This window comes from Callithrix jacchus, chromosome 10 (genome assembly GCF_049354715.1).
Source record: "Callithrix jacchus isolate 240 chromosome 10, calJac240_pri, whole genome shotgun sequence".
NCBI lineage: Eukaryota > Metazoa > Chordata > Mammalia > Primates > Cebidae > Callithrix > Callithrix jacchus.
Window position 1 is genome coordinate 98,434,947 of NC_133511.1, and position 14,597 is coordinate 98,449,543.

Below are 14,597 nucleotides of genomic sequence, written 5' to 3' on the forward strand. Positions count from 1 at the left end.
TCTTTCACCGTTAACAGGTTTTTCTTCTATCCATTTAATTTCTACTGGCGCTTAAGTGGAAGCTTAAGTAATTATTGTAAATGATTTGTAAACATGTTTTTCTGTAGATTTGTTGAGTAAGAAGTAAAATATGTGCAATATTATGTAGCAATTGGTAAACCCTTATTTGGATAGTTATAAATTACATATAATTAGAAATGATGTCTAAGGAATTTTGATTAAATGTAGCTGTGTTCTCTTGTAGACTCTCTTATCTTTCTTGCTGCCTGGTCACACTAGACTGAGAAACCAGATAACAGAAGTCTTGGACCTGGATCTGATAAAGCAGGAAGCAGAGAATGGGGCCCTAGATATTTCCAAGCTGGCAGAATTCATTATTGGCATGATGGGGACACTGTGTGCACCCGCTCGAGATGAGGAAGTTAAGAAACTAAAGGACATTAAGGAAATAGTGCCCCTTTTCAGGTATGGAACTATGTTAATCATACTCTGTATACCTACAATTCAGAGCTATTTTCTTTTTTTTCTTTTTGTGGGGGAAGAAGCGGGGAGGCTGGGCAGGGAAGAAGGGGAGGAAGACACGCAGACTGGCAAGGGAGCATGAGCTATTTTCTTTTCTTTTTTTTTGAGATGGAGTCTCACTCTGTTGCCCAAGCTGGAGTGCAATGGGGCAATCTTCGCTCACTGCAACCTCTGCATCCTGCATTCAAGCAATTCTCATGCCTCAGCCTCCTGAGTAGCTGGGATTACAGGCGCACACCACCATGCCTGGCTAACTTTTGTATTTTTAGTAGACATGGGGTTTCACTATGTTGGACAGGCTGGTCTCGAACTCCTGACCTCAGGTGATCCACTCGCCTTGGCCTCCCAAAGTGCTGGGACCACAGGCATGAGCCACTGTGCTCAGCCCAGAGCTAGTTTCAGTTTAAACTTCCCGAAGTCTTGGTACTCATGAATTAACAAAGGAATTTCAAGCAAACATTTTGTAAAATGCAGAAAAGTAAAAAGAGGACATTTATTCATAATTGTACCACTCAGAGGTACAATCACTTTTATCATTTTGATCTATATATTTTTTTATACATCTAATTCCCTCAACATTTTCTTTTGAAAAATTTCAAACCTACAGAAAAGTTTCAAAAACAGTACAATCACCATTCACATGCCCTTCATGTAGATCCATCAGTTTTTATCATGTTGTCACAATTGCTTTGCTGCCCAGGCTGGTCTGGAACTTCTGGGCTCAAGTGGTCCTCCCGCCTTGGCCTCTCAAAGTACTGGGATTACAGGCATGAGCTACGGGTCTGGTCCTCTTTTCCTTTAATATTATGTTTAGTTTACAATTGCTTGGTTCTAAATCCTTTTTTCTTTTAGAGAAATTTTTTCTGTGTTGGACCTAATGAAAGTGGACATGGCCAACTTTGCTATCAGTAGCATCAGGCCTCATCTCATGCAGCAGTCAGTTGAATACGAGAGGAAGAAGTTTCAGGAGATTTTGGAGAGGCAACCAAGTATGTTTTATATTTCGTGGTACTTTTTTTGTTGTCTGTGGTTTTTCATTTTAGCTGCCATAGCTAGTTATTATTTTTAGAACAAAACTAAAATTTAGTATGAGAATAGTCTAATTTGAAGAAGAAAAGCACAAAATGTTAGGCTTCCATCTAGAGTTGTTAAGCATTGAGAAGAAAACTTAATTGACAAGCAAAAGGAATGTGTGAGGCCATGAGAATAGAAATTAAAAACAATGAAGTCCTCAATTATAAATGGTTTTTTGATGAAAACACCAGTTTGAAGTAAAATATATTCTTGGTCTTGGTTTTTTAAAACATGACAGACGTCCTGTGAATGTTAATTCACTTTTCTTCTCCCTGTGTGGCGTAGCAGGAAATTTAACTGTGCTTTTGCTCTGGATGCATAAATCTTCTTGTTTTATACCCAGGAAGAGTCTTCATTTTTATGAACGTCTCAGATGACTGCAGAAAACAGACAACTATCAGAATCTAAAACTATGTTGTATTTCTAGGGTGCTTTTTATGGTCTCTGCATTGCTGGCTGACATTCTGGGTAAATTTCAGTCTTCAGAGCCAATGTATGATGAATTCTGTTTGGCCTCTAACTTTGCTGATGAGGAGATGAAAACAGCGGTCTCTGGGTTGATTGGGTTGCCTGACCAGATTAGTTGCAGTGCCCCACACAGTCAATTCATCTCGCCCCAGGCAGAGAAGTCTGAGGTGGTGCTGGGGGCAGGGGAAGTCAGGAAAGGGCAAGGTAGGGGTAGAAATAAAAGAAGTTTAGGAATGTTTACTAAGTGCCAGGCTTGTGCCACAGGCTGTATGTGCGTGATCATGTGTAATCCTCACACAGTAAGCTGATGATGAGCCGGGCACCTTTTTTTAACCCCATTTTACAGATGTTAGAAACAGGTTTTCAGAGATTTTTGACCATAATGGACTGACCACAAGCTCACACTCTCACCAGTGTTGTGAGAGTACTGGGCAGAGTTTTTTTTTTTTGAATTGGAGTCTCGATTTGTCACCCAGGCTGGAGTGCAGTGGCGCGATCTTGGTTCACTGCAACCTCCGCTGGGCAGAGTTTTGTAGGCTGAAGAGCCTTAATATTAAGGCTTGGCCCTGGAAGCAAGGGTGCAGTGGAGGACTCACTGCTAGGGTGGAAGCAGCTACAGTGCCTGCATCTAGCACTTAACTCACAACATGGAAGCCCAGGTTTCCTAAAGCTGACAGGTTACGGGAGCACGCTGTCTACAGAAGAGAGAGTGAAGCCAGATAGCTCAGCAGTCAGGACTGAGCGCTCAGGGCAAGCCAGAGCTGTATCCCCCTGCCCCAGTGAAGAGCAGACCACAGCTGTCACCTTGGCTGCCCACCTGGTTTTAAGGAAGCATCCACTGACAGAGCTGCAATACCTCCTGGGACCTGATAGGCACAGTTTTTATCAGATGATGTGCAAGAGCCGCCAGCTCTCTCTCTCTATCCCTCAGAGTGCCCACTGCATTACGCAGCTTAGAAAAGCAGGAGTACTTAAGGGCTGCTAAAAGCGGTGTGGGGCTTCTCTGACAGAGTTTACTTTCCCCCAGGCTGAAGGGAAGCCAGATTGAAACCAGGTTAAGATCTAAACAAGGAAAAGCCTCATCGTCAGTGTAGAGGATACTTTATACAGGGAAACTCTAGCCACTGTCTCATCCTGTCTGTCTCTAGAGCTGGAGTCGCCAGGGCTTTCAGCTCCATATCATACAGTGGTCAGGAAGAGAGAGAAGAGAAGGAAGGTTTGTTAAATACCGGGTGGGTGGCAAGGCATGGCTAGGTGTCTTTCTTATTTTAGACAGGATCTAGCTCTGTCACTCAGGCTGGAGTACAGTGGTGTGATCACCACTCACTGCAACCTTAACCTCTGGGGCACAAGTAGTTCTCCTACAGGCACATGCCACCACACCCAGCTGATTTTTGTATTTTTTGTAGAGACAGAGCCTTACCACATTGCCCAGGCTGGTCTCGAACTCCTGGGTTCAAGCAGTCTTCCTACCTCAGCCTCCCAAAGTGCTGGGATTACAGTTGTGAGCCACCATGCCTGGCTTATTCATTGTCTTGTGTAATCCTCACAACAGCCTGTGAGGTGGGTATTGTAAATTTCCTTATATCAGGCATCTGAAACTCAGACACATTATGTCTTGTCTGAGATCCCTTAGTTAATCATGGGTACTACTATGATTTGCTCCAAGTTTTATTTGATTCCAAAGTTCATATTTTCTACTTTTATCACTCTGCCAGGACATCGGTTGTCCCTAAAGTAATTCCGAGAAGCATCAAGGTAATATGTGCAGCTTTGTTTTTCACAGACTCCCTGGATTTTGTCACCCAGTGGCTGGAAGAAGCCTCAGAGGACCTTATGACTCAGAAGTATAAACACGCCCTGCCAGGGGGGAAAACGGCTGCTGGCTCTGAGGACATGCCCAGGCTGAGCCCTGTTGCTGTCCAGAATTATGCTTACCTGAAGCTTCTGAAGTGGGACCACCTCCAGAAGCCATTCCCCGAAGTAGGTCTCTTGAGTCGTCTCACTACTCATATTTGTTTTTATGCTGCTGAACTTTTTAAAAAGAATAGCTTTGGCCGGGCATGGTGGCTCACTCCTGTAATCTCAGCACTTTGGGAGGCAGATTGCTTGAGGTCAGGAGTTCAAGACCAGACTGGGCAACATGGTGAAACCTCATCTGTACTAAAAATACTAAAAACTAGCCAGGCGTGGTGGTGGGGGCCTGTAGTCCCAGCCACTTAGGAGGCTGAGGCAGGAGAATCACTTGAACCTGGGAGGTGGAGGTTGCAGTGAGCCAAGATCAAACCACTGCACTCAAGCCTGGGTGACAGAGCGAGACTCCGTATCAAGAAATAAAAATAAATAAATGAAATAAAAAGTAAAAAGAATAGCTTTATTCTGATATAATTCATGTACCAGAAAACTCTCCTTATTGGAGTGTACATCTCCGTGGTTTTTAATATCATCACAGAGTTATGCATCCATTACCACTGTTTGAGACCATTTTTATCACTTCCAGTAGAAATCTGCACTCATTAGCAGTCACTGCCCTTTCCCTCTCCCTCCAGCCCTTGAAGCCACAACTCTGCTTTCTGTCTCTATGGATTTGCCTATCCTGGACATTTGATATAAGTGAAATCATACAGTACCAGACATTTGTGCCTGGATTCTTTCACCAACGTTTTTCCACGTTGTAGCATATATCAGTACGTTAGTCCTCTCTTCCACTCTGTTTTTTTAATAGTGGTAAAATACACATAAAATTTACCATTTTAACCATTTCTAGTTGTTCAGTTCAGTGGCATCAAGTGCATTTGCACTGTTGGGCAACCATGGCCACCAGCCATCTCCGGAACATTTTCATTTTTCCATCTGTGAAACTGTCTTCCCATCAAACACACCAGTCATTCCCCATTGCCCCCGCCCTCTGGCCCCTGGCAGCCATTATTCTCCTTTGAGATTCTATGAATTGGACTACTCTGAGTATCTCATATGAGTGAAATTATACAATTTTTGTCCTTTTGGGTCATGCTTGTTTTACTTAGCATAATGTCTTCAAGATTCATTTATGTTGAAGTATGTGTCAGTGTTCCCTTTCTGGGTTTTTGATTTGTTTGTTTTTAGAGACAGGATCTCATGTATTGCTCCGGTTAGAGTGTGGTGATACAATGGCTCACTCTAACCTTGAACTTTGGGGTTCAAGTGATCCTCCTGCCTCAGCCTCTTGGGTAGCTAGGATTATAAGAGTATACCACCACACCCAGCTTATTTTTAAATGTGTTTTTTGTAGAGACAGGGGTCTTACTGTGTTACCCAGGCTGGTCTTAAACTCTTGGCCTCAAGTGATCCTCCCTCCCTGGCCTCCCAGTGTCGAGATTACAGGCATGAGTTACCACGCCCAGCCCTCCTTTCTTTTTAAGGCTGAATGATATATTTTATTGTATGGACGTACCACATTTTATTTATTCATTCATCAGCTGATGAACATTTGGGTTGTTATTATACATTATGCTTCTGTGAATATTCCAATATAAGTTTCTGCATGGACACATGTTTTTACCTCTCTTGATTATGTACCTAGGATTAGACTTGCTGGGTTACGTAGTGACTCTTAAGTTTAACATTTTGAGGAACTACCAAACTGTTTTCCAAATCAGCTGCGTCATTTTACAATCCCACCAGTAATGTATGAGGCTTCCAATTTGTGCTGCTGAACTTTTCTGCTGTTTTTACACATCTTGATCAAAACCATGGCAGTGGTGTGGTTGCTTACAGCTTTACCTAAGGAAGTTCTTCCCCTTCCATGCTGAACAACATTTTTTCTTTTTATGCTTTTCATAATACATCCTTCTAACTGCACGACTTCTTTAAGAATATGACTAAGAAGGGATTCCCCCAGTGTTTCTATAAATAGCTGTTTTGGTATGTGGACTCTCCCCTCTTTTTGGGGGGTACATGAGCTTCTTATTGCTAGCCTCAGATCAAGCTACTTCTTTAAATATCTTATTTTTTCTTTCAAGAAGTTGTGAGCTTAAGGTTTTGCCTCTTGCCCCTGAGTTCCCTGTTTTGTGCTGGAGGAAGCTCTAAAGAGAATGTCAAATTGGAGATGGGAAAATGTTCCCTTTCAACCCAGAAGAGAAGCATGTTCTTCTGGAGGGAAGTTCTCAGCCTGACATATCTCTTTAAACATAGCTGTGGGAGACCATCCAGTACTCCCTTTTCCCCACTGCCGATCATCTTCCCCAAGCCTTAGATACCTCTGCTTCTTCATGCTGTGAATATCCCTAAACCCTCTCTATGGAGACGGGGATTTGAGACCTGTTCTCCAGCCTCCTCACTTGGCAGTCTTATGAATAAACTCTTTTTCTGGGAAAAAAAATGCTCTGGGGAAGGTGGTGATGGTCCCTGGGGATAGCTGTCTATTCCAGGAATTGATCCTTGGCAATCTCCATCTTAAACTCAAGTCCTGTGGGCTGTTGGGAAGCCACAAAGCCATGTGAAGTCAGAAAACAGACAGATGATAAGTCCTTGGGAGTGTATTTGTTTAACAGCAGAGGATTCTCAATCCTCAGAGATAGTTTTTACTTCTTGGCTGTGACCCCGCGTTGTTCATGTCTTGATTTGGCAAATCTCAGTTTCTGACAGCAAGGCAGGCCCTTAGAGACCATTTGATGAGCCTGTAGACTCTCAGATCAAACACCCATCTGTGCAGCCTTTCCCTTCTTCTCTCATCCACCTGGGCAGGAGGCGCTGGCATGAGGACCCAGGGCTTCCTTTAACATGGGGGAGGCAGTCGTGGGAATGTACTTGCTTTCCGGGAGGCTTTGGGTTGTTCTTTGTCACTTCTACTCTCTGTGCTTCCTGTTTCTTTCTCCTTTATTTACTCACTGGTCCTTACTAGCTTCCTTTGTACTGGGTGCTGAGCGGGTACCAAGGTGAATAAGTGTAGGCTCTGCCCACAAGGCATTTCTCCCCTCCATTGCCCTGGGGTGGTGGTTGTTTTAAGATGGGGTCTTGCTGTGTTGCCCAAGCTGCAATGTAGTGTCTATTCACAGACATGATCATAGTGCACTGCAGCCTTGAACTTCGGGCCTCAGTGATCCTCTTGCTGAAGCTTCCCAGTAGCTGGGACTGCAGGTGCCTACCAACACACCTGGCCTTCCATTGCTCTGTACAGGGTGACTGGCTGTCCTAGTTTGGTAGGGACTGAGTGGTGGTTCACAGGATGTGGGAGTTTCAATTTGAAAACTGGGATAGTCCCAGACAAACTGGGAGGAGTGGATGACCCTAGGTCTGTGCCTCCTTATGCTTTTCGTCCTAACAACATAACTTTCATTTATCAAGTGCTGGCTCTGCCAGCCATTTTATAAGTAGGATCTTTCTTCAGCTTTAAAATAGCCCTGTCCTGTGGGAGTCCCCATTCTACAGAGGCCTGACCAAGTTGGGGATGCTTACATGAGGTCATGCTTTTTTGTTTTTTTTGAGATGGAGTTTCATTCTTCTTGCCCAGCCTGTAGTACAATGCTGTGATCTCAGTTCATTGCAACCTCCACCTCCCGGGTTCAAGCGATTCTCCTGGGCTTAGCCTCCTGAGTAGCTGGGATTACAGATGTACACCACCACGCCAAGGTAATTTTGTATTTTTAGTAGAGACGGGGTTTCACCATGTTGGTCAGGCTGGTCTTGAACTCCTGACCTCAGGTGATCTGCCTGCCTTGGCCTCCCAAAGTGCTGGGATTACAGGCGTGAACCACCGTGCCCGGCCTGGAAGGTCATGCTGTTAAGCACGGAGCCTGGCTTTACACCCAGGCCTGTGTTCTTAGTGAGGGTGCTATGTTGCATCCTTGCTCAGGAGAAAGGGCTCTGAGATGGAGAGGTTATTTCACATGGGACTCCCTCAAAGCTCTGACCCACTAGTGCAAACCCTGAGGGAAGCTGCAGAGGCAGGTGAGGGGGCTGTGGCGCTCTCGCCCTCTGCTGGCCAGCCCGGACCTGCAGCTCAGCGATGGCCTCTTCTGTTTATTACAGACAGTTTTGATGGACCAGTCTCGCTTCCACGAGCTCCAGTTGCAGCTGGAACAACTGACCATCCTGGGGGCTGTGTTGCTGGTCACCTTCAGCATGGCAGCCCCAGGAATTTCCAGCCAGGCTGACTTTGCTGAGAAACTAAAGATGATTGTGAAGATTTTGCTAACAGATATGCATCTGCCGTAAGTGGAACTGTCATGTGTGGATGGGAGGCGGTGGATGGCAGAGAGCCAACTGAAGTCTCCCAGAGGGGATCTCCCAGTATAAGGCTGAGCCCAGGGCCACTCTCTGGGAACTGAGAAGAAACCTTGCTGTCTCGGTTCACTTGACGAAGACCCCAGCAGAGTTTATTCAGGGTCAAAGTTAGAATCAGCTGCAGGGTTAGCAAAGCTCTAGGATTGTGGCTTTAAATCGTATGTGACTAGCTGAGTAGCCTATAGGCCTTAGAGGCCACACCAAGGAGTTGGGTTATTGTCCTAAGAGCATTAGGGAGCCATTGAAGAGTTTGAAGCAAGAGGGAGAGAGCATCATTAGATTTGTGTTGTTGTTGTTGTTGTTTTTGGAGACAGAGTCTCCCTCTGTTTACCAGGCTGAAGTACAGTGGCGCAGTGTGTGCTTACTGAAGCCTCTGCCTCCTGGGTTCAAGCAATTCTCCTGCGTCAGCCTCCTAGTAGCTGGGACTACAGTTATGTGCCACCATGTGCGGCTAGTTTTTTTGTTTGTTTTTGTTTTTGTGTATTTTTAGTAGAGATGGGGAGTCACCATATTAGCTAGGCTGGCCTTGAATTACCTCTGATCCGCCTACCTCAGCCTCCCAAAGGGCTGGGATTACAGGCGTGAGCCACCATACCCGGTTCTTAAATTTAAATTTTGGTGGGGGGCACATAGTAGATGTGAGGGAACATTTAGGAGGCGAGAGAAGTGGCTCAGGCAGGGGTCGGCTATGGGTAGGGTGGGGAGTGCTGGTATCAGTGGTTGCTTGCCTTGAGTCGGAGATCCTGGGCTTAGGGGTCCCGTGGTCCTCCATGCCCTGTTAGCATGCTCTTCCCTGGGCCTGGCTTGGTGCTGAGTGCCATCAACTCATTTATTCTCCCTACGCAGGGAACAGAATACTGTCTGACCCCTTCCTTAATGGGGCTGTTTGTCTCCTGACCTCCAAGGTTTTTGTGTTTGATGTTTGTTGAGTGCTTTATTTCTTTCCCAAAGCCATTCAAATGCATTCAACTTTTACTGGAGCTTATGAGGAAGCTAAAATCCAGTCATTAATTGGGACAAAAATGTTGGTGACTAGGACCCGCAGTAAGAAATTCATTTTCTGTTGTGACCTAGTACGCACTTAACACACATGTAAGTGTGCATGTATGCAAGCTTCGGTGACCGCTTCTACCATGGAGTCATGTTGGATGACTTCTGTGGTTCCAGCCTATAGAATATCTTAGAGTGGTTCTAAGTAAATGCTCTATCTGACAAGGTCCAATTCAGAGACTTCTTCGAGGGAAGCACCCCCTAAACATTCTCATCTTTACAAAATGGAGGAATTTTGCTGCTGAATTTGCACAAAGCATGGGTGTGTGCAGTGCAGTGTGGGGAGCGTCCACATGTTGTGACTAGGAGTTTAACAGTTTTGACAGTCAGACTAGTTTGTTGAGAGGCCAGGAAACTGTTTGCTCAGCTGAGGGCTTAGCCTGAGGCCTTTGCACAGGCGCAGCCCTGGGCTGTCACCTAGGTCCTCTGCCTGAAGAACTATTCTGTCAAAGCTTCCGCTGAGGGAGGGACCCAGACCAGTGCTTCCTTGGGAGCCCAGCCTTGCACTCTCATATCCACACTCACCCTCCAGGGATGGGCACAGAGCTGGTGCCAACAGTGAGTACCAGGGCTTGCTCCCATGCCCCCCAGTAATTCTGTACAAAGGTTCTAGACCCAGAACAGAGGCATTTACCTTCTCACAGCATGCCTCTCAGCAGAGCGGCTCCCTGCAGGCACCCTGGGAGAGCCTGGGGGGGTCCCAGGGTATCCAGGTACTCTTTTTTTTAACTTTAGGATTTGAAGTTTCTTTATTCTTTGATTTTATTTATTTATTTATTTGAGATAGAGTTTCACTTGTCGTCCAGGCTGGAGTGCGATAATGCAATCTCTGCTCACTGAAACCTCTGCCTCCTCGGTTCAAGTGATTCTCCTACCACCACCTCCCCAGTATCTGGGATTATAGGCACCTGCCACCACTACCAGCTGATCTTTTTGTATTTGTAGTAGAGATGAGGTTTCACCATGTTGGTCAGGCTGGTCTCAAACTCCTGACCTCAAATTCCCGATCCACCTGCCTCAGCCTCCCAAAGTGCTGGGTTTATAGGCGCACTGGGCCTCTTTATTCTTTTAAAAGTAGTTAATACATGCACATGTTTCAAAAATCAAAAGGTACAAAAGGGCACCCAGAGAAGAGTTTCTCTCTCCTTCTTGTCCCACAGCTACCAAATTCTGCTTTCTTGTGTATCCCTCCAGAGGTATACAGAGATATTCTGAGATCATTCCAGGCTGATTTTATCACACAGAGGCCAGTAGGAAGTTGTGCTTTGGGTCATTGGTCTTCGTATACTCTGAGCGCTTGCCCTTCCCACTCTCTTTTCTAGCAGAGAGAGAGGAAGAAAGATCCCCGGTCGGGTATGCACAGCCTGAGAGGCAACGTGGCTGGGAAAAGAGTCACAAATTGTCCCTTGAACACATAAATCCAGTTACTGACTCTGTCATCCTCACCCGGTGTGGGTGGTTGGAGCAGTTAGAGGTGTCTTTTACTTACAGCCCCTTTCTCCCCTCCTCCGCTCCAGCTCCTTCCATCTGAAGGATGTCCTCACTACCATCGGGGAGAAGGTATGCCTGGAGGTGAGCAGCTGCCTCTCCCTGTGTGGGTCCTCCCCCTTCACCACGGACAAGGAGACCGTGCTCAAGGGCCAGATCCAGGCTGTGGCCAGTCCTGACGACCCCATTCGCAGGATCATGGGTATGTTTGAGGGAAGGCAGGCAGCAGAGATGTGCCCTCTGAGGGGCTGGAGGACAGGCGCCTCTGAAGAAACCTAGGGCTTAGCTGGGGTTAGGGTGCTGATGGGCAAGGAGACAGTGTGATGAAGCATCACAGAGAGACCAGGGCCACCCAACAGACAGGCACTGGACCAGGCAGCCATCATTGTTCTAAGGGCTGTGACTTTGGAATCACTCACCTGGGTTCACAAGCGGTACCCCAGGGCTTACTGTGCAGCTTGGGCATGTGGCTTGTCATTAGCATTTCCTCATCTCTAAAAGTGGGAATAAGAGCAGCAACCTTACAAGGTCACTGCAGGGACTCCCTGAGATGAGATGGTGAAGCACTTGCTACAGTGCCTGGCAACACATAGTAAGCCCTTAGTAAATAGGAGCAGTTACAAAAATAACTGAATAGCAGAATAAAGATGTTATTTAAAAATACTATTAAAAGATTATTAAATATTAGTATGTAATACCATAAAACTATTAAAATAGTAATAAGATATTGCTATTTAAAATTTATAATAAACTTGAAATATTAAAATATTTTTAATGCGGCCAGGCTCAGTGGCTCATGCCTGTGATCCCAGCACTTTGGGAGACCAAGGCAGGTGGATCACCTGAGGTCAGGAGTTCAAGACCAATCTGACTAACATGGTGAAAGCCCATCTCTATGAAAAATATTTTAAAAAAATAGCTGGCCGGGCACAGTAGCTCATGCCTGTAGTCTCAGCATTGTGGAAAACTGAGGCGGGCAGATCACTAGGGTTCAGGAGTTCAGACTAGCCTGGCCAACATGGTGAAACCCTGTCTCTACTAAAAATAAAAAAATTAGCTGGGTGTGGTAGCTCATGCCTGTAAGTCCTAGCTACTCGAAAGGCTGAGGCAGGAGAATCACTTGAACCTAAGAGGCAGAGGTTGCAGTGAGCCGGGATCGTGCCATTGCACTCCAGACTGGCCGACAAAGCGAGACTCCATCTCAAAAAAAAAAAACATTAGCCGGATGTGGCGGCATGCACCTGTAATCCCAGCTACTTGGGAGGCTGAGGCAGGAGAATCAGTTGAACCCAGGAGGCAGAGATTGCAGTGAGCTGAGATTGCACCATTGCACTCCATTTTGTAGAGACAGGGTTTTGCCATGTTGGCCAGGCCGATCTCAAACTCCTAGACTCAAGTGATCCACCTGCCTTGGCCTCCCAAAGTGTTGGGATTACAGGCGTGAACCACTGCACTCAGCTAAGGCTTATACTGTTGGTAGGGAGGCAGGCAAGTGCCTGCAAGTAGACCTGTGGCCAGCAAGTTGCTTCTCATCCTGCTGCCTGGGTTATTTTGTAACAGCCAGTCATAGTCATGGGGATTACAAACCAGCCCTTACTGGGAGGATCACTTAAAACTAGGAGTTCAAGACTACCTGGGCAACATAGTGAGACCCCATCTCTACCAAAAATTTTTAAAAATACAAAATTAGCCAGGAAAGTGACATGCATCTATATAGTCCTGGCTATTCAGGAGGCTGACGCAAGAGGATCATGAGCCCAGGAGTTTGAGGCTGCAGTGAGCTATGACTGCACCACCGCACTCTAGCCTGGGTGACAGAGCAAGACCCTGTCTCTTAAAAAAAAGAAAAAGGAAAGAAAAACCAATCTTTGGGTAGGAACAATACAAAGATTTCTACTTCATTGAGGCTGCCAGCCCTGGGAACCTTAAAGAACCAAACTAATTTAAGAATAAGGGTAATAGGGCCAGGCATGGTGACTCATACCTATAATCCCAGCATTTTGGGAGGCCAAGGCGGGCAGATTAGCTGAGGTCAGGAGTTCAAGAACAGCCTGGCTAACATGGTGAAACCCCGTCTCTACTAAAAATACAAAAATTTGCTGGGCATGGTGGTGTGTGCTTGTAATCCCAGTTACTCAGGAGGCTGAGGCAGGAGAATCACTTGAACCCAGGAGGTGGAGTGAGCCAAGATTGCGCCATTGTACTCCAGCCTGGGAGAAAAGAGGGAAACTCCATCTCAAAAACAAAATAAAAAGAATAAGGATGATAGGGTCAGGTGCGGTGGCTCACACCTGTAATCTCAGCACTTTGAAAGTAGGCTGAGGCGGGCAGATCACTTGAGGTCAGGAGTTCAAGACCAGCCTGGCCAACATGGCGAAACCCTGCCTCTACTAATAATACAAAAATTAGCCGAGTGGGGTGGTGCACCTCTGTAATCTCAGCTGCTCGGGAGGCTGAGGGAGGAGACTCACTTGAACACGGGAGGCGGAGGTTGCAGTGAGCTAAGATTGCGCCACTGCATTCTAGCCTGGGTGACAGAGTGAAACTTTTGGAAAAAAATAAATAAATAAATAAGGGTGGCAGGCCCTGTCATGTCAGCAGTTTTCTGTCTCTATTGTGAGGTTCAGGAGGGCATAAGTTATTTGTACCTGACAGGATACCCCAGGCAGGAGGCAGGGCATGTAGTTTTAAAAAGTCCATTCCATATAAATGTCTCTATTGTTTTTGTAATAAAATCTGCAAGAAGTGTGGCTTCATCAAATCTTTTTTCATGAGGGTACACAAGAGTGCAAAAGCACTGTGAAGGGGAATGGACTAGAAAAGCATCAACCTAAATTATTCCTCAGAGTAGGACAAGTTTACAAATGCTCCCGACTTCCTTGGCAGGCAGCAGAGAAGGAAGCATGTGCTGCTTTCATAGAGGCCTAGTAGGAAAAAGGTCACCAGCTGCTGGTGCTTCTCTTTACTTTTTCGAACCTGTAATTCTGCTTTATTTTTCTACCTTTTTACGTGATCATCAGCAATGGCTAACATTGGTCTCAGGATGTCTTGCTTCTCTAACAGCAGAGCATGTCTCCAGTCACTCATGTCTTACTCATGCATTCATTCTATTCTTATTATGTTTTTTTTGAGACAGGCTTGCTCTGTTGCCCAGGCTAGAGTTCAATGGCGTGATCTTGGCTCACTGCAACCTCCACCTCCTGGGTTCAAGTGATTCTCATGCCTCAGCTTCCCGAGTAGCTGGGACTACAGGTGTGTACCACCACACCTGGCTAATGTTTGCATTTTTAGTAGAGATGGGGCTTCATCACATTGGCCAGGCTGGTCTCGAACTCCTGACCTCAGGTAATCTGCCTGCCCCAGCCTCCTAAAGTGCTGGGATTACAGGTGTGAGCCACTGCACCCAGCTACTCATGCCTTCATTCTTGCATTTCAAGTGTGTTTGAGCTTCTCCCGGGAGCTGGGTCTCATGTCAGGCACTGTGCTGAGCGCTGAGGAGACATGGTGGACAAGATGAGCTGGCTCCTACCTTCATTAAACTACCATCTAAAGGGGAAGGAAAACATTATAAATGGGATGAGTATGCAGAAGTGCAAGGCGCTGTGGGTATCTGGTCTGGGAGTATTGATCGGGGACCACTTCCCCTAAGAGGTGATGATTAAAGCTGAGGACTGAAGCACACTCGGGGGTTTGTAAGGTGAAGGACAAGAAACAACTAACCACTTTCTTTT

General features: G+C 46.0%; 1 protein-coding gene across 8 annotated transcripts in view; it reads left to right on the forward strand.

The window, feature by feature from the left end:
• Positions 1-14,597, forward strand: part of TCP11L1 (t-complex 11 like 1) — a 38,523-nt gene that overhangs the window by 17,217 nt on the left and 6,709 nt on the right. For 3 of the 8 annotated variants that reach the window (XM_009007890.5, XM_078340815.1, XM_009007891.5), the window contains 5 exons: positions 245-465; positions 1,375-1,511; positions 3,851-4,047; positions 8,074-8,255; positions 10,896-11,068. In XM_009007890.5, the coding sequence (XP_009006138.1) occupies positions 245-465; positions 1,375-1,511; positions 3,851-4,047; positions 8,074-8,255; positions 10,896-11,068 (910 nt within the window). Of the gene's footprint in view, positions 1-244; positions 466-1,374; positions 1,512-3,850; positions 4,048-8,073; positions 8,256-10,895; positions 11,069-14,002; positions 14,119-14,597 lie in introns of all 8 variants that reach the window. The other 5 variants (XM_035262313.3, XM_078340814.1, XM_035262314.3 and 2 more) reach the window with 3 other exon arrangements.